The sequence below is a fragment of the Anas acuta genome, chromosome Z, assembly GCF_963932015.1.
Source record: "Anas acuta chromosome Z, bAnaAcu1.1, whole genome shotgun sequence".
NCBI classification, from domain to species: domain Eukaryota; kingdom Metazoa; phylum Chordata; class Aves; order Anseriformes; family Anatidae; genus Anas; species Anas acuta.
In genome coordinates this window covers 1,165,963-1,189,436 of record NC_089017.1, presented here as the reverse complement: position 1 = coordinate 1,189,436, position 23,474 = coordinate 1,165,963, and the positions used below count along the sequence as shown (strand labels likewise).

Genomic DNA, 23,474 nt, shown 5'->3' with positions numbered 1-23,474 from the left:
CATTTATAAAAACAAGAACAAAACATATATAGAGTGTGCGTAAATATAAAAACTCAAGCAAGCTTAATTTATTTTTCATCTTCAATAAGCTTGCTGAAGTCAGTGGGAAGATTCAGTGTTAGCGGTTGTCTTTTCAATTAAACCCTCAGGGCTTAGTTTTTGAAAGTAAAATATAGATTGTGATTGAGATAATAATTCCAGTAGGCACCTTATTTGCATCTTTAGTCCCTGCTTACATTTGGAAATTGGGCTACATGTTCAATTCAGCCTTTAGAATTTTTGCCATTACTTCTGTCCTGTTCGACTATGCTGGCATCAAATCTTTTCATTAGGATTCATGCCTGAAAATTATTCTGAAATAAATGAGAACAAACTTAGTTAAGTATAGTACAGCATGTATTATGCTAGTGGCTTCGTGGTTTTTTTGGTGACTTTTCTATTTTACTGTTTTATATCGTCTTTTAAATATTCTGTAGATAATGTCAATTAATGCTTGGTTGCATTTCTAAAATAAAACAAAACCAGTCTTCTGGATGTGACTGAAAAGCAGGGAAATGATGTGCTGGATCTTGTCTTGTGGTGGCAGACTTTATTTTTTCTTTCTGCCAGATTCAAACAAGAAATATTTTGCTTCTTCACTGAAACCAGCAACACCTTAGTCTTCTAAAAGCAAAAATTATCAGGCATCTGCCTTACGGCTCCAGAGTAGCATGCACAGCATGAACTTCCAGAGAAGAACATACCACACTGCATGTGGAACCTGCGATAGATGGGCACAGACCTTCCTAAATTGGGCTGTTTCAGAGGACCTTTATTGCTGAACTGTTTTGAAATGTTTTCTGCAATGTTGCTGCTGTTTCTAGGAAACGTTGTTTTTAGTGAAAGTATGGACCCTGATTTAGTTTTTCTTTGTGCTTCCAGAGGACATGAGTAATGATAACAGCAATTTTTTCCACTTGCTTGTTTGCTTCCATGGTAGTGAGTTGCCAAGATGCATCTCCTCAGATGAATTTCCATCTCTATTGTGATCTTATTTATCATCTAGTGAAAACTAACCAAAAAATCCATTTTTTCTTTTCCCCTTTATACCCACAAAACTCTGCAAGGTGTGGCTGCAACATTTTTTACTTCAGTATGTTATATAATGCTTTAATATGACATGCTATTTTATTTTAAGAATTGGAAATATTAAGTATGCTTTTAACTTTCTGTCATTCAGGATGGCGATGAGTCATCTCCAATTTTGACAAGTTCTGAAATTGTTAAGATTCCAGATCCACAAATGTCTATGGTAAGCATTGTGTGTAAAGCGTCCATGTAAAGCGATGTGTGTAACAGTACTTTTCTGAGAAGTTTTCAGAAGTGGAGTTAAGTTTGTCATATCACTTCTAGTTTGTAGTAGTTCAAAATTCTACGGCAAAGATGTATTTGACCAGTTGAAAAGTATGTTGGTGTGACTTTTTTTTTTTATTGCTGCTTCTGTTAGATTTAAAATACCAGAAGTGATTTAATGCTGGTGATGCTTCTCTTCCTTTCCATACCTAATGTGCTTGCTTCTGAAGAATAGAAAAGCAAAATAGGGGGATTGTTGGTAAAAGAGGGGAGAGGGTGGGAATATAAGGTAAGAAGGAGCTGAAGAAGAGAGAAATCAAGTATAGAAGAAAGTGCAGTAACTCTTGGTCACTTCATCTGTTAAAATATTTTCTCCCTACGCTCTCTTGTATGTTGTCTTTCATGTAGACAGTGCCTAAATACAGTTCTAGAAAAGATTTCCATTATTGTGGATGCCAATTCAGTGGGACTGGTATTGGCAGCTTTGGGAACCTTAATGTAAGTGGGCTTCTACTGGCAACACTGTTTGAGCACTGTTTAATCTAACACTGCAAGAGCAAGTCTGACAATGCTGAAAACTGCCTTGGCTGCTGAAATCTTGTTGACACTGTGGCTCCTATTGTGGCTCCTACTGTTGCTAACATGTTATTAACAGTGGGAAAACTTTTTGAGAATGTTTTTCTTGCATACAAAGCTTTATACTGCAAACATCCTAAAAATGTTTTCAAAGCGGCTAGCACATTTGAGTGCTAAATCACAGATGCGTTGACTGGAACACTTGCATTCTGCAGCAATTCACCAAAAGGCAACATAGGGCTTGTAAGTCAAGTGAAGTTAAATAAACTAAAACCCCAACAACCCTTACTTTTAATGAGTAAAAGAGCATATTGTTGAAGGATATCTTGTTAAACAGTAATGATGAAAAATAAACAATCCAGAAGATGCTGTAGTTTTAGATGTGAATTTTAATTGTCATGCATTATTTAAGATCCTGGTGAGTTTTTGCTAGGTGTTTTCACTTCAGTAGTAACTTTCTCTTGAGTTTAAATATTTATAAATATTGACTTACCCTCTGCATTTAGGAGAACTTAGTAGAAAGCAAACATCACAAGCTTGCTCGAAGTTTAAGAAGTGGACCTTCTGATCATGATCTGAAGCCTAATGCAGCTACACGAGATCAGCTTAATGTAAGTCACTCATCTGATGACTAAATTTGAAGTTACTAGGTAGCTTGGTATTAATATGTAGTGACAACTTCAGGGAAATGTTTCACCTCAATTTAAAGAAAATCATTAATAAAGAAATTTTTTTTCTTACACAGTTATATCGGTCCAACTCAGGAATGAGGAGAATGTACTTTTTTTAACTATTGCTGCAGTTTTGTTTGGATAAGAACATGTACCTATATGCTGGTGTTGATGGTAGTCTTAAAAGTAACTGCATATGTTCTCATACACAGCCAGTTCATTCAACATAACTGAGGAGCATCACCACAATGGCACGAGAAATTTGTGTTGTTGGAAAGCTTTTTTATAGCTGTTTTTGTCTTATCAGTGTTTTGTCACAGTATAGTCTGTTAACTCAGTGATTATGCCTGCCTGTGTGTTTTAAACTCACTTTCTGACTGTGTGTCTAATAGATCATAGTGAGTTATCCACCAACAAAGCAGCTGACATACGAGGAACAGGATCTAGTTTGGAAATTCAGATATTACCTTACTAATCAGGAGAAGGTAAGTTGAATTATTTGAGAGGATTTATTAATGCAAGAAGCATTTCATATGGCATTGATTTTTTTTACAATGTTTTGTTCTTGCAGATACAGAGTTTGTTATTCAAGATTATTTTAACTTTTTCTATAGTCGTACTGATTTAAAAATTAAAGACCATAGTTTTCCTTTTCAAATCCTAGTAACTGGCTATTACTGCAGCAGTCTTTCTGCAAAATCCGAGTGACAGCTTAATATACTAGTGGTGCTAATTCTTCTGAAGCAAAGTAAAATGCTTAAAAAGTAGTTGTTCATCCCTTTTCTAAAAGGGTTAATGTTACCAAAATACGTAGCAGAACACCAAAAGCCCAAGGTATATCAAAATATATAAAGTAATCACCCAGCAGTAAATACTTCTATGTAGTTGCAATGGTGGTTGAGCAGTAATCACTGACATTTTGCTTAAAGATCACTCTACAGTTTCAAAAGATGAAATACTTCATTATTAAAATACTATTGAAATACTTCAAATTGTATTGTCACTTATGTCAGTAAAGCTCCATAGGTCTGTGCTTATGTAAAAATAGTTTTGATCTAGTTTTGCCTTAATTTTTCATTTCTGAAATCTATTTGTTTGTCCCAGGTTTCAGTTGTCGAATTGTCCAATCTTTCATTTTAGGCCTTGACAAAATTTTTGAAGTGTGTCAATTGGGACCTACCTCAAGAGGCGAAGCAAGCGCTGGAGCTACTGGGCAAATGGAAGCCAATGGACGTGGAAGATTCTCTAGAACTTCTGTCATCTCACTTCACTAATCCAACAGTTCGACGATATGCTGTTGCTAGGCTTCAGCAGGCTGATGATGAGGTATTCACTGTTTCATGAGTACATGTGGAAGTTAGCTGATCTCAGGGCTTGGAGCAGAGAGGATTTTTTTACTCTTACCAAGTACTTAAAATGTTTGCTACATTTAAGTGATAACAGCAATGGAGAAGTTTAAAACAAAAATTCACCATGATGCTCTGTAATAAAACCTCTTTATGGAGGGATGTTTACAATATTAATTGCTATTATTGAATACTCATTGATAATTGTCTTAGCTTGAACAGTCAGTGACAGCACTTTTTTGTGAAGTTGAAAGAATCCTATGTTCTCCCTGCACACCAGTGATAAATTTTCTCTTAACCTGTTAACTATGCTGAACTAAGAATATTCACTACAAGATTTCCAAACAGAACTGTCTGGTAGATTGAAGCAGTATATCATCACAAACTTTCTGAAGAAAACGAGTAGAAAAATGTATGTGGGAATAAGGTATTTCTAATTGTATACTGATTAGAATGTGATGAGATGTGATTTGTGAGTAGAGCCCACTTAATAGTTGCTAATCTTCAGCATTTTAATTATGTATTTTCTTTTCTTTTGACAGTAGAAAAAAAAAAAACCACAAAACTGAATGTATTGCCATAGCTCTTGAATCTTTGATAATCAATTGAGATTAAAATAGGGAGCATAAATTTCTCTAATTTTAGCAAGCCCTCTTCAATAGCCAAGGTCATACTGCTTTGTCTGTATAGAGTACCTTTTACAAAACATTTAAAGCCAGCTGAGCAAGTTGAATAGTAGAGGAAATTAATTCATTATAACCAGCAAGTGATTAAAATTCTATTATTCAGTCTTAAGTAGATCAGATGCACTGATTCATTACTAAGGATAAAAATAAATACTGTACAGAAGAGAGGAGGAAAGAAAGTGAATTTCTGGTACCACAGTCCACATTTTGTGCTCAGGTTTCATTCTCAGAAGCCCTAAACTGGAAAGTTTATTTCATGAATGCCAGAAGCGAGTAGGGCTTAAAGGTGTATTTTAAAGATGCGTTTTCACTAAAATCCTTAACTAGCACTTAATAAATTTGAGTGAACTAGTGATGTGATAAGTTGCTGTCTTTTGGGAGTCAAACTTCATCCTAGATCAGTTTTTTTCTGTTGTATATTTGTTTCTGATGAGACTCTCTTCCAGTTCGTTATAGTCAATAAATTCTGACCAAGTTTTTCTGAGATCAAGAAATTGTGCAGCTTTGATCCTCTTGATTAATTTTCCTTTTTTTTCCCCTCCATGAGGATTTGCTGATGTATCTGCTACAACTAGTCCAGGCATTGAAATATGAAAACTTTGATGACATAAAGAATGGACTGGAACCTAGCAAGAGGGATAGTCAAGGTTCAGTGTCAGAAAGCATGACAACATCTGGAGCTAATGGTACAGAAATAGACAGGTAAGAAGCTAAGATTTCTAGTAGAAAAACAGAAATATGTAACAAGTCTTCAAATTCTTTCCCCTTTTTAGGGACTGTTGCATATTCAATGTTCTTATCTAATCTGAAGTGGTGACCTGTTAATTTAAATAACAAACAGAAATCCTAACCTTTCACAGAATGTATTTACTGAGTAGAGATAGTTTACAGAACTAACACGCTCAATCTAGAAGTTGTGGCATTTGACCTTATTGTGCAGAAGGAAGGTAACTTCAGGAGGAGCAATGACATTGCTTCCTTCTGTCCTTACAGAAGGTAGGTTGCTTCCCATGAAGCAGTTTCATGAGACTCCATTTGTGAATTTCATCAAAGAATATGAATCTAAACATCTGATCCGTCTGAAATGGAAATAAATTTCTTCCTGCTCCTTCAAAAGAACATGTTGCGATAATCCTGTGAATGTGAAGGAGCTTCTGGCGGCATACTTTCTATTACTTGGAATCCCAAACAAATGCTGAAATACCTGATGAATACCTGATTAAAGTGCAAACAAACTTGGTTAACAAAAGTCTCCTTCTGAACTTTATGTGAATATGTATAACAGGTTTCCAAATTTCTAGTATTAAGCTTCACTATCTAATCACTTGTGCCACTCATATGTACTCTTTATGTTACAAGGTTTCCACTGATCTTACCACTAAGCTATAGATTAGGTGTCCTGGCATGCATGATGCAATGACACTTTGACTTCAATAGATCTGTTTGATCACATAGTAAATTTACCTGAAAGTAATAATTTTGCATAGCAAGCATTGGATTTGTCTACTCTGGTATGTGTGATTGTATTCCAGATCTGAGTGCTTGCAGGTGTTGTGTGTAGGTAATTTAATTGGAAATGTATTTTTAAAACAAAAACTTATACTGAAAATATGGATTTGCTAAATTCCCGTGAATGTTTGTTTATTTTTCATGCAGGCTGGAACAAAATACTAAGATTGATGTAACCCAATGTCTTTTACAAACATAAGCTGTGTAACTAACCAGACACAGCGATCAAAGCTGCTGTTCATGCAGTTTGTTCCAAAACAATTGAGAGAGAGGAGGGTTGAGGGTGTTTTTTAAAGATACTTACCTTACAGTTTTCTGAATTTATTATGCTGTGGAAGTGAAATGCATTGCTGTTTTTTTTGTATGTGCCCCATTCTCCAAGCAAGGACTTAGTATCATGCCAGTTATATGCTCTCCTTTATGTAGTTCCCAGATCATGACTCCTATGCCATCTGTTTCCTCTCCACCTCTTACCTCTAAAACAAAGGAGCCTGCAGACAATGAGAACCTTGATGTAAGTTGAATGTTTTAACTTGCATTTGTGATATTTGAGACTTCCGGGACTTAATACTATTTTTACCTTTTTATACATGGTTGAATTTTTATACTGTATTTTACTGACTACTTGAAGTGCTCTAAGAACATGCATGTTATTTAAATGCTTAAGAAAATAGCAATAGGTTATCTGATTTTTTCTTACAGGCTGTCTATTTATCTTCTTGGTCCCATCACCAAAAACTGGGGGACTAGGCATTGATTTTTTTTTTGTAATACCTGTCTTTTAAAGTAGAAAATTACTGAAAAGGTGATCACGTGCTGGTTAGATACTGACAACTACATGAATTTGAGGTGTTTTAAAGCCATCCTTTTTTAAATAGAAAACAGTTATCCAAGTATTTTTTTAATACCTGCAATGTGTTCTTCCTGTGCCCAGATTCTTCGGCATTTGTGCCATCATTATAGACCTTAAAGACGCTGTGACTTATATCTGCCAAGGATTTTACTCTTCTTTTAGTAGAAATTGCAGGAGGGAAAATTGCAAGGTAAAGACAATTTGGGGGAGTCTGTTTTTAATCTGATGTACAGTTGTACAGTTAATTGGTCTTTGAACAAAAGATCATTGTCTTTGTAAATCTTCCTGTTTGGGTCTCAGGACTGCATGGAAATTAAGCCTCAAAAGGAACATCTAGGTAAAGATGTTCATATTTTTTTAGTTGGACTGTTACACCTTGGAAAAGCAGCTAAATGCTGTATATACTCTACAAATTCGTTTTTTATATTAAGATGTAAAACATTTTAATGAGTTTCAGCTCTTTTGGATGTGAAACAGGTAGCAAATCCCTTTCAGGGTTGATTCGCACACTTCAGTAATTGCATAGGAGAAAAGTATTGTAAATAGAAAGCTAACATTGAAGGTTTATAGTTGGAAAACATCATGTACTTGTGATATATTGGTGAATACGCAACCATGATATACTTTACTTAGTGTTGCTGCTGGAAATGTTTGAAGTAAAAAAAAAAATAGGAGTTCAGTCCTAGGTTGGATCGGATTCAGCCTTTACAAAGGAACATCTCTCAAACCTTCATGCATTTGTGTTTTTTCCTTATCTTCATCTCTATGATGTGCTCAGACTTATGTTACAATGTAATTTTGCTTTTCTTAAATCTCTTTCAGCAAGACCTTTGCACTTTCTTGATATCACGAGCATGCAAAAATTCCACATTGGCAAACTACTTATACTGGTATGTTAGAAACTATTTATTCATACTGTATCAATATGTAATTGAAAGCTATAATGCCCAGAAGGATGCAAAGCAATAGATAATTTGAGAATCTCAATTTCAGCCAGGATAAAGTAGTATTTTTATAACACACAGCAGAACAGAATAATCACTAAAAAGAAGACACTGATTTTTAACGCATAAAAAGGTGTTTCTCTGTTAGACAAAAGAAGGTGATCTGTAGGGCATTAAGTATGGTGTTTGGGGGGAGAGAGGCTGATTGTATAGTTTTTAAGTTGTCATTCACTTTGTTTCTGGTATTGAGTAGGAAATCAAGTTCATTTTCTGCACTACTTTTGTTTGCTTTGTGTTTCAACTTTTGGCAGTGTTGACTAGAATATTAAAGTTACTTAAATAAGTCAAGAGCATACTTTATAAACGTTCATAAAGTCGTTAATCAGATTGTGCTAATCTAATTGATTTTTTAGATTGAATTCGTGGTTATGTTGTAAGCACAGTCATTGCAGATGTGTGCTTTCTTTAGGGGTAACTTTACTTATGAATAGTTCTTGTAGGTGGTGAAGAGGTAAGATGTTGTCTCACGTAATTTAAGAATTAAATACCTAAACTAGTCATCTGCATGCCTTCTGTACTTAATGAAATAAGCATTTTCGGATATGATCTCACTATAGGAAAGCTGAGGTGACTAGAGCTGTACTCCATGAAATGTACTCCCTGAAAATGTCTGCATGTATATGCATATAAACACACACGAGCATATACTTGTATATGTGCATGTTTTTTATAATGAACAGCTTAGGTACCTTTCATATGGTTAAAAATGACTTGATACATATGATAATCATTTGATTTCTTTCAGATGCATATAATAATTTGAAATAGTCCATATGCTTTAGTATATGCTTATTAGGTGAATTGGCTGTTTTAGGTGGTATAAACTTAAACTGTTCCTGTTTAAATTTAAGAACCTATCTTGAGAGTGACCCAGTCTGTAATTTTCTTCATCAATTCTCTTGCTCTTTCAGAAATTTGAGATGTGTAATTCAGTAATTTAAATGAAAGACAATTCAAGTACATTACTTAAATAGGGAACTTAAATAGGGAACATTACTTACAAGGGAACTTTTGTAGGGGAAAATACGATGTTTGGCATCAGAATAAAGATGTTAATAAATGTAAATGGTTAAAATAATTGCAGGCTAAATTGGAGTGTGTAGAAGCCAAATGTTTGATTTAATTAAACTTTCTTTATGAAAATAAATGTTAGTGGATTATATCAACATAATAAAAATGAGCTAAGCTCTGCACTTACATTTCAGCAACTTGTCAGAATCTACAGAATATTTAAAAGTTTCCAGAACTCCAAAGTTTGTCTTCCAACTGCAGAAGCAAACAATAGACCAATAATAAAAACAAAACAACAATTAAAAAAAAACACCACCACAGAAGAGTCAATTCATTCATTGTTTTCTTTCCAGACATCTTAATCTCAGTGACAAAATACAAATGTTGTAGCCACTGTTGGAGCTGACATAGCCATAAATCCTTGTGGCTGCTGATCAATTGCTTGTTTCATCTATCAAGACACAATGTGCACCAAAATAATCAATGGAAAAGTACAATATCCCTTGAAAATCAAACCTCCCTGCTCGTTCACTTGTCATTGTAAAGTTCTCCTATTCTTATACTTTAACAGTACCTGCAGAAATCAGTGCTACTGCTTTTAACTTCACCCCCGTCTGGATGTATGAGACACCTGTGTGTGTGGAATGTTTCTTCCTCCTTATTTTAAGGTGGTTTTGAGAAACTGCCCAAATTTTTAACAAATGAAAAAGACGCGTTTCAATTAATGACACCCTTTTTTCCCCAGAAGTTTTAGTGCACAGATTTTTTTAAATGTTTATTTTCGCTCATATTACAGCACTAACTTTATCACTTTAGTAAGGTAACAGTGTGTAGAAAAAAGTATCAGCCAATATTTTGAAGTTATTTCTGGGTATAGATTTTCTTGAGATAATATGAATAAAATACTTTACATGTACCTTAATGTATATAATGCACATTTGTAAATGTAATTAGTCAAATTTGACACAAGCAAAGTTAATTTTGAATCACTTCTAGTAGACTTCTTATATCAATGTGAAAAAGAAAATTTAGATTTTTTTACATCCAAAACTTTAAATAAATAAATCGGTTAGTCAGAAGTACACTAAAGCTGCAGTGAAATTTTCCAGGATATCTCTCTGTAACTTTCCAAACAGTCCAGGGATGTGCAGGTCTGTAGCTATTTACTTTCAGATGTGCCTTTCTTACTTTGCCCCTTCTTTTCAGGAGGAAGGAGGTTTGAGTTACAGAGCAAGGGAGTTGTTTTTAACTTAATCTATTGACAAGTGATTTCCTTAGTTCTCCCTTTTATGATAGCAATTTCTGGATTATCAGCTAATATTGGAACCCAGGGTGTTTTGGCATTCATTTCTTAACATATAAAGCTGATGTGAAATCAGTTTAAAACTAAAATGTAACAGCCACCACCACCAAGCCAATCTATGTAGTGTTCATGTGATTCTCACCTGCTGTCAGCATTCTTTAGCACTAGCTGAAGTTATAGAAGACCCCAGATATGACGTTACTGATTGTTTACAGAAGGTCTTTTATCCATGTGAAAAGTGATCTGTAAAGGAGAAGAAACATCATTTTTTCAGCTGCAATCAAGACCTCTAATCTTGTCCTATAATCATTCACCTGCAAAGAAGATACAAGTCCAAAAAAAAGAAAAAATTAGTTACTAGTGTGAAGTGTGAGCATGTTTATTGAATATGTAGAGCACTTCTGAATCCAAATTCAGTGTTTGAAAACAGTTGCTAATCTCTACCTTTTTTTTTTTTTTAAAGTGGCGTTGTTTTGCCTGGGTAAAGCTATGAAATATATTGGTAAACAGAAGGAAGATCTGTGCACAGCTACTTTTTGTTTTTCAGTGCTGTGAACAGAAATAAGCACAAAAGTGTTTCCAAACTGCTAATTAGCACATCAAAATAAATTGACAGTAACTGTCTGGCAGATTCTAGAAATGAAAACTACATTTGAAATGTATCCTTTGCAGAGATATTTCAGGATCAACACAGTTTCTTCCACTGTTGCTAATGGTAAAATAAGGAACAAGTAGGATAGGATTTTTTTTTAAGGTGTACTTGAACAGCAAGTTTGCAGCAACAATTTTATCTCTGGGCTGTAGAGGGTAGTAGTGGAGTACTCATTGTACCTGTTTGGAGTGTTCTTGTGATTCAGACTTCTGTCCTGTCTAAGTGATGTTTGACTGCTTCAAGTGAAGCACCTCAAACTTTTATAGGCTGCCCTATCCAAATGGGTATTTAAGACTAAGCGATTTTGAAGAGCTCAGCTAGTATTCAAAGAACAACTTTATTTTGAACAACTTTATTTTTAGCTCCAAGTGTATAATACAGGACTGCAGTTATTTCACTCAGATTACGCAGCGTCAGAGTACAATATAACTTGAATTGTTTCTGTGCTGCAGGTATGTAATAGTGGAATGTGAAGACCAAGACACTCAGCAGAGGGACCCAAAGACTCATGAAATGTACTTAAATGTGATGAGAAGATTTAGTCAGGCTTTGCTAAAGGTAATGCCTCTGTGTAAGGAAGTACTTGGTGATTCTTTTCTTTTAAAAAGACACAAGTGTCTAGATAGAGGGCAGCTTGTCATATCATGTATTGAAATCTAGAAAGCTTCTTCTTCAGTTTGAATTTTCAGTGGTTGTGGTAAAGCAAAGAACGACAATCGAGAACATTTTCCTCTGTCTTGTTTATTGCTCCCGTTAACATGCTGATTCTGAAATCCTATGCCTTGTATGATCAGTCTAGTTCATTTATAATTTCTTTATTAGAAATCTTTCTCTACCAGTGCAAATTTAGACAAGAGGCCTGTATTTTGAATCCAAAAGCTGTGTTGCTCTGTATGCCAACAGCAAAGGGTGCTGTAGCAACAGGAGAAAAAAAGCAAAAACAGACTGAAATTCATAAAAGCTTTTTTATTTTATTATAGTAGATGCACTAAGATCAAGCAAGACTGTGAATCTTATACTTCATATTAATTCCCATTTTAGGAATGCTATGTAAATCTGACTCTTAACACTTTATAACGTATTTCATGTGCTTGTTGTTGTTACCTTATTTTGGTTGTGTGAGCATTTTTTTTTTCCTGCATGAATGTTCATATCTAAAATTGTTGAATCAAACTGAAGTGAACTGACAGGTCAGATAATTGATTGTGAGCTCTAGTGATTCTGACCATGCTTTACAGAAAACATCTTTTGAGTTGGGAGGAAATAGGTCTTTATTGACTTACAACTTAAAAGCCCAAAGATGTAAGAATAAAGAATAAAATATTTCTAAGTAAAATAATTATGGAACAAATAACTAATTTTGTTTCTTTCAATTCATTTAGGGTGATAAATCTGTCAGAGTGATGCGTTCATTGTTGGCAGCCCAGCAGACATTTGTAGATCGCCTGGTTCATGTAATGAAAGCAGTGCAGCGTGAAAGTGGGAATCGTAAGAAAAAGGTAAATAAAGCACTGGAACACTTATATTGTCAAATTCTTCCCAGAAATGAACGTTACCCTTTCGCTAAAAATTCTTACTACTTAAATGTATAACAGATGTCTGTCTATCCTATAACAATTGTAGTTAATTTTAAAGAACCCTAAGAAGGGATTAGATGGGTTAAAGTTACTAAATGTTCTGAAACTTCAGAAATGGAAAAGGAAAAGAGGCCTTCAGAAATGTCTTAGGGTATTTTTGCTAAAGTATGGTATAGAAATCATTGAAGAAGTAGTGATTTGAGGATAAGCAAGTTGCAGAAGATAGGAGAAGGGAGCAGAACTTGTTGTGATATGAGAATCATCACAGAGTCACGTAACAGCTGAAGTTGGAAGGCACTTCTGAAGGTCATTTTGTCCTACCTACCTGCAAGTCTGCCTACAGCAGCTTGCCCAAGGCTGCTGTGCCATCACTGGGCACCTTTGTAAAGAGCCTGACTCTACGTTCTTTGCACCCTCCAGTCGAGTATTCATATACATGGATTAAAATCTCCCCTGAGCTTCTGTGGGACTTAGAAATCCCAGCTCTCTCAGCCTTTCTTCCTAGGAAAGGTTCTCCAGTCTACTGATGATTTCTGTGGGTCTCTGTTGGACACTCTCCAATATGTCCATGTCTCTTGTACTGAGGAGCCCAGAACTGGACTCAATATGCTAGGCATGGCCTCATCAGTGCTGAGTAGAGAGGAAGGATCACCTCCCTTAACCTGCTGTTGGCCCATGTTTAACTTGGTGTCCACCAGGACCAACCAGGACCAACCTCAGGTATTCTTACATCTGTGTTCTTATTATATAAGAACACAGAATAAGAATAAGAAAAGAATATTTTTTTCACTGCATTTTAAGAATGAAATCTTGATTCTTTGGAGTAGTAATTGAAGAAGCTGGTGATTTATTAGTAACAGTTATCTGCTGTTAAGTCTTTAACTGTTCATGTATGCCTAATAGTTTTGCTTGTTGAAGGGGGGATAAGACACAAGATTTTGATTTCTTTTTCTTTCAGAATGAGAGGCTTCAGGCATTGTTAGCAGATAATGAAAAGATGAATTTAGCGGATATGGAACTTATTCCACTTCCTCTGGAGCCTCAGGTGAAAATTAAAGGGATAATCCCTGAAAAAGCCACACTCTTCAAGGTAAATAATGTCTGAATAGCTGAAATATAAACAAATCTAATGAGCACCAAGCTTAGCAATACCAGTTGAAAGATTGAAAGAGGCTGATGTAGTCAAGGAGAAATCTAATTGTAATGTGCTCTTAAAGTGATTGTTTTTTCTAAAGCTGATTTCAAATTAATGTGCTAAATTCACAGCAGCTTTTATAAGACTGATATACTTTATTAAATAACTATAATCTACTTTTGAAAAAGGTGAAATGTTATCCACAAATCTTCTTTAGAGTAAGTGGTTCACAAGCCGGAGACAGTCTCCAAGGTAGCTGAATGCTTCCTAGTTCAGAACTTCTCTGAATCTTAGTCTGTGTCCAGAGGGAGCATCACTTATGTTTAAAATCTTACATGTAGCATACCTGTTTTGATTTTTAATCTACATGTTAACATTATTGTACTGCTGAATGAAACTTAATTTCCTAGGGAGTAGGAGGAAATAAGGTGGTCCATTTCATTATGTTGCTGTGGACTGCCATGTAGATGATCTATCCCAAGTATAAATAACTTCTTAAATTGAACCAGATCAGTTGCTTCTAATTACATAGCCATTCCTTAATATAGTTATTGGACAGTCAGTATGCTGTTAAAAGTGTTGAATTCTTTTGCTTTACATGCTACTTGGAACGTAAGTAGCCCATGCTCATCATAAATTTAATTTCAAGCCATCTAGTTTTAAGATGACCAAAATGTGTTTTTACCAGTCAGTCCTCTAACCAGGAGGCGTTCCCTGCTATTTTTAAAGAAAAGAGGGGGAGGAAAAAAGTTCAAGCTTCTGTTGCAACAAATGTTAACCATGATTTCTAGTAGGTTGTAAATGTATGCCTTCTAGTTTTATGGGAATCACTTGTGAAATGCAATAAATTCTGTTTACTTAAAAATAAGAGTTAAACATTTTTGATAGTTTTCTGCCACCTTTGGTTCTCCACCTTTGGCTTGTTTCTTTATATACCTATTAGTTACGTAGAAGAGGACCCATCTACCATTCCATGCTCTTAAAACTTCTTTTGAAGTCAGAGATGGTTTTGATTGTCCTGATTCTGAATGCTTACTCATTTCCACTTAATCTATAATCCTGTGCTACACGATAATAGTCAGAGGTGAATGACTAATTTTTGGTGCTCTTGGTTATCACGTGGCAGCTTTTGTATGACTGTTCAAAGAATTGTTTTTCTTTTATTTATGAAACTTTTTTTCAAAACATTTACTGCATGTGAAAATATTAAACCATATTATTGATTTTTTTAATTGTTTTTTGCTTTGAGGGAAGTAACTTGGTCAGTTGCAATAGATGAAATTCATGTAGGTAATTGATCCCTTTCAATCCATTTTGTTCAGAGAAACAGCTAACAAATTGTTCTTCACAAACAGCAATGTAAAAAGGCATTTTTTCTTTTACTAAATAGATTAAGAAAGCAATTAATTGTTTAAGATGACTTGCCCCTAGCATTTCTTCAATGTTTATCCTGTAATTGTCTCTTTTTGGTCTCGTCAGTTACAATTTGTTTTGTTGTGACCTTTTTTACATTGGTTGGAATTGCATGCATGCAAACAAAGTTTGAATCCTTCTGTCCTTTCCTCTTCAGTTGCGTGAGGGATGGGGTGGCATGCAGGGGAAGAATGTATCCTTTGTACTTCTAGTTTGTTTCTTCTTCTGTAAACAGTGGAGAACCTGAGTTTTTTTTTTGTGTTGTTTTGTTTAAACATACCTAGATCACAGTTTTGGTAACTGGAAATGACATGGTCTGACTAGACAGTAGGTAACTGCTTTTAGAATTTTAGAATTGCTTTTTTACTGCTGAATTTGAGGAACATTAAGAGACTTCTGGTTCTTGCTGTTATGCTATATAACCAATAAGATTATTCTAAACCTTTTTCTAACTGAAATTTATGTCAGTATAGTATGATCTTATTCCTGTCTAGTTCACGTATAATTAATAATACAGTAAATAAGGATTTGTGTCTCAGGAATCCACTGTAGCAAGATATTAATGTGAACTTTTCTGTGAACGAGCTTAGTGGAATAAATTTCCTTTTCCAGAGTGCCTTAATGCCTGCTCAGTTATTCTTCAAGACAGAAGATGGAGGTAAATATCCAGTAATTTTTAAGCATGGTGATGACTTACGTCAAGATCAACTTATTCTTCAGATTATTTCACTCATGGATAAGGTGAGAATTACTTACCCATGTTGTTGTTCTAAGTTCCTGATTCTTCTGGTCAAGAGCAAGACTGGTAGAAAATGTTCATGTGGCTAGCATGGCTGTTGATGTTGCTAACACATACCAGGGTTTTCAGACTTCACTTGGCTTTTTTTCTTTATAGACAGACATAGATTCTGTATAGATCAAAAAAAAAAAAAAAAAACAAACTAAAAAAATTGGCAAACTGGCTTTTACACATCACTAACTTCAATGAAGAACTGTGTAGATCAGTGCCTCCTGTTTGAAAAAAAACAAAAAAAAAACCAAAAAAACGGTTTGTTTCACTTTTTTTTTTTCTTCTCCCCACTCCCAGCTGTTAAGAAAAGAGAATCTGGATTTGAAGCTGACACCTTATAAAGTGCTGGCAACTAGTACAAAACACGGTATGAATACTTTGGTTTTCTAAAAGTACAGTATTGGGAATCATTTTCTCCTTCAGTTCTTAGACTGTTGTGACATAGTATTTTCATGACAGATGTTTTGCTTAAGACAGTATTCTAAAGAAGAGCTTGTGTTAGAAAATCCTGTGCCACTGTAAGTTGTGGAAGTAAACAAGTTGAGTGGCTGTGGTATTCCACAGGTGACTCAAATACCTTCATAAAATAAACCTGTTATTAACTTCTGAAATGCGTGACAGTCATTTAGACCATTTACAGCATTATCTTTGGTGCAAGCTTGCAATGTGATCTTGGGCAAATCATGTTAATGCTCTAATTGACCTTTGCAGGAAGATGGGGGGGGAAAGACCAAAACAAAATGAACCTTAGATGCTTTTAGATGCATTGTGGATAAACATTTAGAAAATGACTGGTTTATTTCCTTTTTCATGAAAATTGGGACAACTTGCAGTTAAAACTGGTTGTTAAAGAACTACTGAATTTTGGAGAAAAATCGAGGGATTTTTTTTTTTTACTATAGAGAAGCAGTTGAATGAAACCATGTGTTAGTAGTGGCCTTTAATAAAAAGGTTCTGGAGTAGCTTCAAACTTGTATGCACTGGAGATTTTTTGGTTTGTGTCACAGGTTTCATGCAGTTTATTCAGTCAGTGCCAGTTGCAGAAGTTCTTGCTACTGAGGAAAGTATACAGGTATGTGATGATGTGTTCTTTAAGTCTTCTACTGATAACACAGTATGAATTGCAGCCTTAAATCTCACACATCAGTCTCTACAGTCTTTCAAATGATCTTTACCTACTGTTTAGAAGACAGATTAAAACTTGAAACAAATCAGATTTTTTGCTTTAGAAAACACTTAAATCATCCTATAACCTATCATCTTATGACCTAACAGAAATATCGTTGAAATAAAGTGAAGCTCATTTATGATATTGAGGTTCTGGCTTTCCCCTGGGCAACTTAGGATAAGAGAAAATTGTTGCTTGGGAGAAGAGACTGACCCCACCCTGCCTACAGGCTCCTTTGAGGTAGTTGTAGAGCATTGTAAAGTGTCCCCTGAGCCTCCTCTTCTCCAGGCTAAACAACCTGTGGTGGTTTTACCGTACTGGGCAGCTAAACCCCACAACCGCTCTCTCACTCCCCCTCCTTTAGATGAGGAGGGGGAGAAGTAAAGCAAAGAACAACTCACGGGTTGAGATAAGGATAATTTAATTAAAGGGAAAATAATTATAATAATAAAATAAAGACTACCGAACTAACAATTTAACTAAGGGGAAATAAAAAGGGAAAGGGGAAAGGGAGGGGAAAAAAGGAAAATAAAAAGAAGAGAGGAAAACAAACAAACAAAATAAATGAAGGCTATATGGAAGTGCAGAGGAAAGAAATTACTCTCTACTTCCCACAAATGAGCGATGATTGACCACGTCCTTGAAGCAAGGCCTCAACGCACGCAGCCGGTGTTCGAGAGGAGGACCGACGTCTTCCAAACGAGAGCCCACCCCTCCCCTCTTCTTCCTGTTTCCACCTTTTATTGCTGAGTGTGACATCACATGGTATGGAATATCCCTTTGATTGGTTTAGGCCAGCTGCCCTAGTGATGTTTCTCTCCTCACCTTTTGCCCACCCCCTAGGAGGGTTAGAGAAAGGCCTAATACTGTGCCACTGCTGCTCAGCAGCAGACACAACACTGGTGTGATAACACTGCTGTTCCAGCTACAAGTACAGAGTACGGCACTGTATGGGCTGCTGCCGGGAAAGTTAACATTCCAGCCAGACCCAATACACAACCCCAGCTCCCTCAGCCACTGCTTGTAAGCCTTGTTCTGCAGACTCCTCACCAACTTCAATGCCCTTCTTTGGACATGCTCCAGCACCTCAGTATCCTCCTTGTAGTGAGGGGCCCAAAACTGAACACTTCTCGAGGTGCAGCCTCACCAGCACTAAGTACAGAGGGACAATCACATCCCTGGTCCTGCTGGCCACTCTATTTCAGATACAAACCAGGATGCTGTTTGTTTCTTGGCCACCTGAGCACACTGCAGGCTTGCGTTCAGCTGGCTATCGACCCATACCCCTTGGTCCCTTTCCATCAGGCAGCTTTCCAGCCGTTTTTCCTCCATTGTGTGGTGTTTCAGGGGGTTGTTGTGCCCCAGGTGCAGGACCTGGCATTTGGCCTTGTTGAACTTCATACAGTTGGCCTCAGCTCACTGGTGCAGCCTATCCAGATCCTCCTGCAGAGCCTTCCTACCCTCAAACAGATCAACACTTGTGCCTAACTTGGTGTTGTCTGAAAACTTATTGAGGGTGCACTCAATCCCCTCGTCCAGATCACTGATAAAGATATGGTAGAACTGGCCCCAGTACTGAGCCCTAGGGCACAACACTAGTGACCGGCTGCTAACTGAATGTACCTTCATTCATCCCAACTCTTCAGGCCTGGCTACTCAGTTTTTTTTACCTAGCAAAGCATGCACCTACACAAGCCATGAGCAGTCAGTTTCTCCAGGAGAATGCTGTGGGAAATGGTGTCAAAAGCCTTACTGAAGTCAAGGTAGACCACATCCACAGCCTTTCCCTCATCCACTAAGTGCATCACTTTGTCATAGAAGGAGATCAGATTAATCAAGCAGGACTGGGCTTCCATAAGCCCATGCAGACTGGACTTGATCACCTGGTTGTCCTGTATGTGCTGTGTGATGGCACTCAAGATGATCTGCCCCATGAGCTTCCCTGGCACCAAAGTCAGACTGACAGGCCTGTAGTTCCCTGGGTCTTCCTTCTGGCCTTTTTTGTAGATGGGTGTGACATGTGCTAGCTGCCACTAGGCTTGACACCTTGTCAAAGCAAACATGTATTAATGCTTTCTAGTTTAAACAACTAAATAGCTCATCTGTGTAACATCTGAAATCTGTTTCCATGTGTGGTCGATGTGTGTGATTGATTTGCAGCAAGCTTTCTTTGATTATAGTAGGATTGAGTAGGGATATGTAATTGAATAATGACACATACAACTCCTGATAGCTTCAAGCACAGCACCAGTTAGGTTGCAGAGTTTACTTAGTTGGTCAGGATAAATACAGCTAAATAAAATATACCAAGTTTCCATATAAGATACATAGACGCAAATAGTGACAGAGCACTGAAATAAGCTGAGAGCCTGTGGAGTCTCCTTGGAGATCTTCAAGAGCTGCCTGGATGTGAACCTGAGCACTGTGCTCTGGGTATTCTGCTACAGCAGGGGAGTTGGACCAGGTAACCTCCAGAGGTCTGGGTCAACATTACCCGTGACAGTACCTTCTGAATGAGAACTCAGCGTATTTATGTTGCATTTAGTTCATTACATTACCTTTTTTCATACCTTTTTTCACATTTTTATAGCTAATACTGAAGCTTGCATTTGGTCATAATGCAGTAACTGGGAGTCAAAATAAATAGTTACATCCTTCTGTTAACTATACATTTAAAAATAGGGAGATACAAAAAAAAAAAACACTGCTCTGTCCAGTTGGACAGTGACCAACATAAAGTTGCACACTTTTCTTCTCACTTCTGTGAAGATTTTGATAAGCTACAATTATACCTCTTTTCAGTGGTTTGCAGGGACAGGACAAGGAGTAATGGTTACAAGATAGAGCACAGGAAGCTCCACACCAACATACGAAAGAATTTCTTCATGGTGAGCGTGACAGAGCACTGGAACAGGCTGCCCAGGGAGGTTGTGGAGTCTCCTTCTCTAGAGATATTTAAGACCCATCAGGACGCCTACCTGGGCAGCCTGCTCTAAGGAACCTACTTTGGCAGGGGCGTTGGACACAATGATCTTTCGAGGTCCCTTCCAACCCCTTCAATTCTGTGATTACACTGTCAGTCATCATACAGTTTCTGAAGTGCTGTCTTCTCTGCAGTCCTTTGTGATCTTAGAATCCTACTATCTATATTCTATTCCATATTTTCATAGAATAATGCATTTAGAAATGAACGTGAAATTGTTATTTTGCAATTATAACATCCTATTCCAACCTAAGATAGGTGCCTCGCTGTTGATTGCTCTGCAGACATATGGAGCAATTCTTCCTTTGAGGAACCACTGATCTAAATAGACAAGACAACAAAAAGAAATGTAATCTGAGATTACTTCGCAGAGTAATAACAAAATACATTACAGAACCCAGATCTCCTGTGCTGTGAAGCATGATAAAATAGCTGTGCATTGTAGGCCAAGGAGTAAAAATTAAACGAGCACTGAGTGTGGTGAAAGTTTATTCTGTTGTTTTTGTAAATGTTTGTTTGCATCACAGGTGTTCTAATGAAAATTGACTGTATCTGAAAATGAAAAAAAAAAGTCTTTTGAAGTTTCAAAGCAAGTAATTTAATATGGACTGATAATACAGATCTGCAGGAAAGAAAAAAAAATTTTGACGTTTGAATATTACTTAACTTACGTTAATAATCTTGATTTTAGTTTTGTGTTTTTGAGGGTTTGTGTTCCACTCCGCACAGCTTGCCATTTGGATTCTCTGAAGTTGTTTTTTAACATACAGTGTCCAAAGTTTTGGAGCACTGGAACTAGAATTTTCTACCACGCTATTAAACAGTTACAATTTTTGTTCCGCATTGCTTTTATGGGTTTCATTTATAAGAATCATAGAGTATCCAAAGGGAAGGGATGCACAAGTATCATTGAATCCAGCTCCTAACTCTGTATAGGGCAACAGAATCTTTCTACTGTCAGCTTCTTCAACATGTCTTTGAAGTGCTTGCTCCTGTGTAAACAAAGGCAATTAAAGCTTCTTCCATTTATAACAAGGCTGCTTTTCATGCAAAACTTCCTTAAATAGTCAGAAGGTACCTGCTTTCAGCACCTCTTTATTTTGTGAAATTCATTTCAGTGTTTCATTAGGGCAGTTATTTGTTGTGTGGATACATAGAAAGCTCCTCTTCTAGTGCTTGCTTAGCTTTTATGCCTGTACTTCCGTTCAGTGCAATAATCTTATGTTTAGGCTAAGATATAACTTACATATCTTCTTATCTTGGTCATGAAGAACAGTCTTTTTAAGTAGTGGGAAGGACTGTTTTGGCCTCATCCACGTACCATTTAGTGATTTAGATCTTACTTTTAAACTCAGTTGTATAGAAGAATATAGAGGCATATCATGTTAAACCTTACAAGTTAGAAGGTGTGTCCCAAACATAGTTACTGATCTGAACTTAGTCCTATATGGTTTCTGTAATCTCACATAAACCTGTTCCTGTGGAAGTATTTTTGTATTTATATTTATTAATAAGTAAATCTTGAATGTATTGCTGATCTTCTAAGGCTGTTTTAAAGAAGTACATCTCAATTTGAATTTCCGATCTTTTTCTGCTGAGTGTAAGAATATGATGATTAAGATAATATAAAGATAGCAATATAGAAGTAAATTTAGATCTCACTGGGTTCGCTGGGATTGATTCTTAGTTTGTTTACACTACTGGGCATTTGTGGTCTTGTTTTAAATCTTTGATTACTAGGTTTAAGAATCACATTTGAGATCGTGTAGTAACTAAATATGTTGATGACTTTCCCTCCAGAACTTCTTCAGAAAGCACGCACCGAGTGAGACTGGGCCTCATGGAATAAGTGCAGAGGTGATGGACACGTATGTTAAGAGCTGTGGTAAGTTAAACTCCTACAACTGATAACTTCATCTATGAATTACAAGGGATGGGATCAGTGAGCTATTGAGATGCTAAAGATTAAATGATAGCAAGTACCTGCATAGTTCCTTACCTACAGTGAGAATGCCTGTTGTAGATCTTACTAATGTCACTATTGAGCTCTAACACTTATTCAGCAGACCAGTCATGTTCAGTGTCAGCATTAGGGCAGGTTTGAATTGCTCAAGATTCGACTAAGTGTCAGATATTTCTCAATTGACTGTAATAGTAATTTATGTTTGATAGTTAGATGGCTATATGTTTACTTTGTGCCTTAATCTGGAGATGAATCCTTCTTGTTATTACTATTAAATTTTCATTTCTAGTTGTCAGATTCTAATAAGCAAAAAGCTAATCTTTAATTTGTCATGACTTCAACAACGTACCAGTTCATGTTTCTTGTAGGTTTCAGGGTGGAATTAGAGATCATATTTTTTTATTTTTCCTGGTCATTAGCATCCGTGCACAGATTTTTGCGATAAAGGAACATGAGAGCTAGGATTTTCTTTCCATTTAGTGCCTTTTATGAGCATTGTAAAATTATTTTGCTTGTTTTCCCTTGTGCTCAAGGAGTCTTCACAGCCCTTGAAAGGGAATGGCATTGTCTAGTGAAAAGAGTACTTTTGAGTCAGACATGTGATACACTATTTCTTTCGTCAGACCTCTTTCCTTCTCCTTGAAGGAGATTAGAAGTTAAGTACATTCTTCTTTCTAGCAAAAAAATTAAATTCTACCTTTGTTTCCTCCACGTCATGGGATATTCATCATCTGGGGAGATGTAAAGTAATGAATCATCAGTATTTGAAGTAGAAAAGTTCAATTCGTTTTTGTAAAAAAGTCATCTTTTTCATGGAGGTTGCAGTTGTGTGTTTCTTCAGTAAAATGATGCTGACGTTAAAACATTGCATTTGCTGTGCATTAAATTAAAAAGCTTTATCCTATCAAAAAAGTCATTCAGTTGTTGCTGTACCACATCTTCTGCTTTGCTGTTCTTTCTGACAGTACAATCCTTAAAACTTATTTAAACCTTTCTGGTTAGTGGGTGGAAGAAATATAACAGTTTGCATTAGTTATAACTTACCACCTTCTGCCTTACTGCTTAGATTGTAAATACATACCCATTCAAATTCACATCAACGTCTAACGCTTGTTCATGGGTTTTGTAAGTATCTAGAGTTCAAAATGTGCACGTTAGCATGGCATTGTTAGTCGGTCGAGGGAAGTGATTGTCCCTCTACTCTGCGTTGGTGCAACCTCACCTCGAGTACTGTGTGCAGTTCTGGGCACCACAGTACAAAAAGGACATTAAACTGTTGGAAAGCCTCCAGAGGAGGGTGACAAAGATGGTGAAGGGCCTAGGGGGGAAGACATGTGAGGAGCGGCTGAGGTCGCTTGTCCAATTCAGCCTGGAGAAGAGGAGTCTGAGGGGAGACCTCATTGTGGTCTACAGCTTCCTCGTGATGGGGAGTTGAGGGGCAGGCGCTTGACCTATTTTCCTTAATCACCAGTGTTGGGACCCACGGGAATGGTGTCAAGCTG

At 36.5% G+C, this 23,474-nt stretch overlaps 1 protein-coding gene across 2 annotated transcripts in view; it reads left to right on the top strand.

The window, feature by feature from the left end:
- Nucleotides 1-23,474, top strand: part of PIK3C3 (phosphatidylinositol 3-kinase catalytic subunit type 3) — a 69,582-nt gene that overhangs the window by 15,523 nt on the left and 30,585 nt on the right. The window contains exons 7-21 of one of the 2 annotated variants that reach the window (XM_068666584.1): nt 1,220-1,291; nt 1,741-1,830; nt 2,415-2,519; nt 2,972-3,064; nt 3,720-3,905; nt 5,159-5,313; nt 6,547-6,634; nt 7,796-7,863; nt 11,396-11,501; nt 12,326-12,442; nt 13,479-13,610; nt 15,681-15,809; nt 16,156-16,225; nt 16,866-16,930; nt 21,810-21,894. In XM_068666584.1, the coding sequence (XP_068522685.1) occupies nt 1,220-1,291; nt 1,741-1,830; nt 2,415-2,519; nt 2,972-3,064; nt 3,720-3,905; nt 5,159-5,313; nt 6,547-6,634; nt 7,796-7,863; nt 11,396-11,501; nt 12,326-12,442; nt 13,479-13,610; nt 15,681-15,809; nt 16,156-16,225; nt 16,866-16,930; nt 21,810-21,894 (1,561 nt within the window). The remainder of the gene's footprint in view (nt 1-1,219; nt 1,292-1,740; nt 1,831-2,414; nt 2,520-2,971; nt 3,065-3,719; nt 3,906-5,158; nt 5,314-6,546; nt 6,635-7,795; nt 7,864-11,395; nt 11,502-12,325; nt 12,443-13,478; nt 13,611-15,680; nt 15,810-16,155; nt 16,226-16,865; nt 16,931-21,809; nt 21,895-23,474) is intronic. The other variant, XM_068666585.1, reaches the window with a different exon arrangement.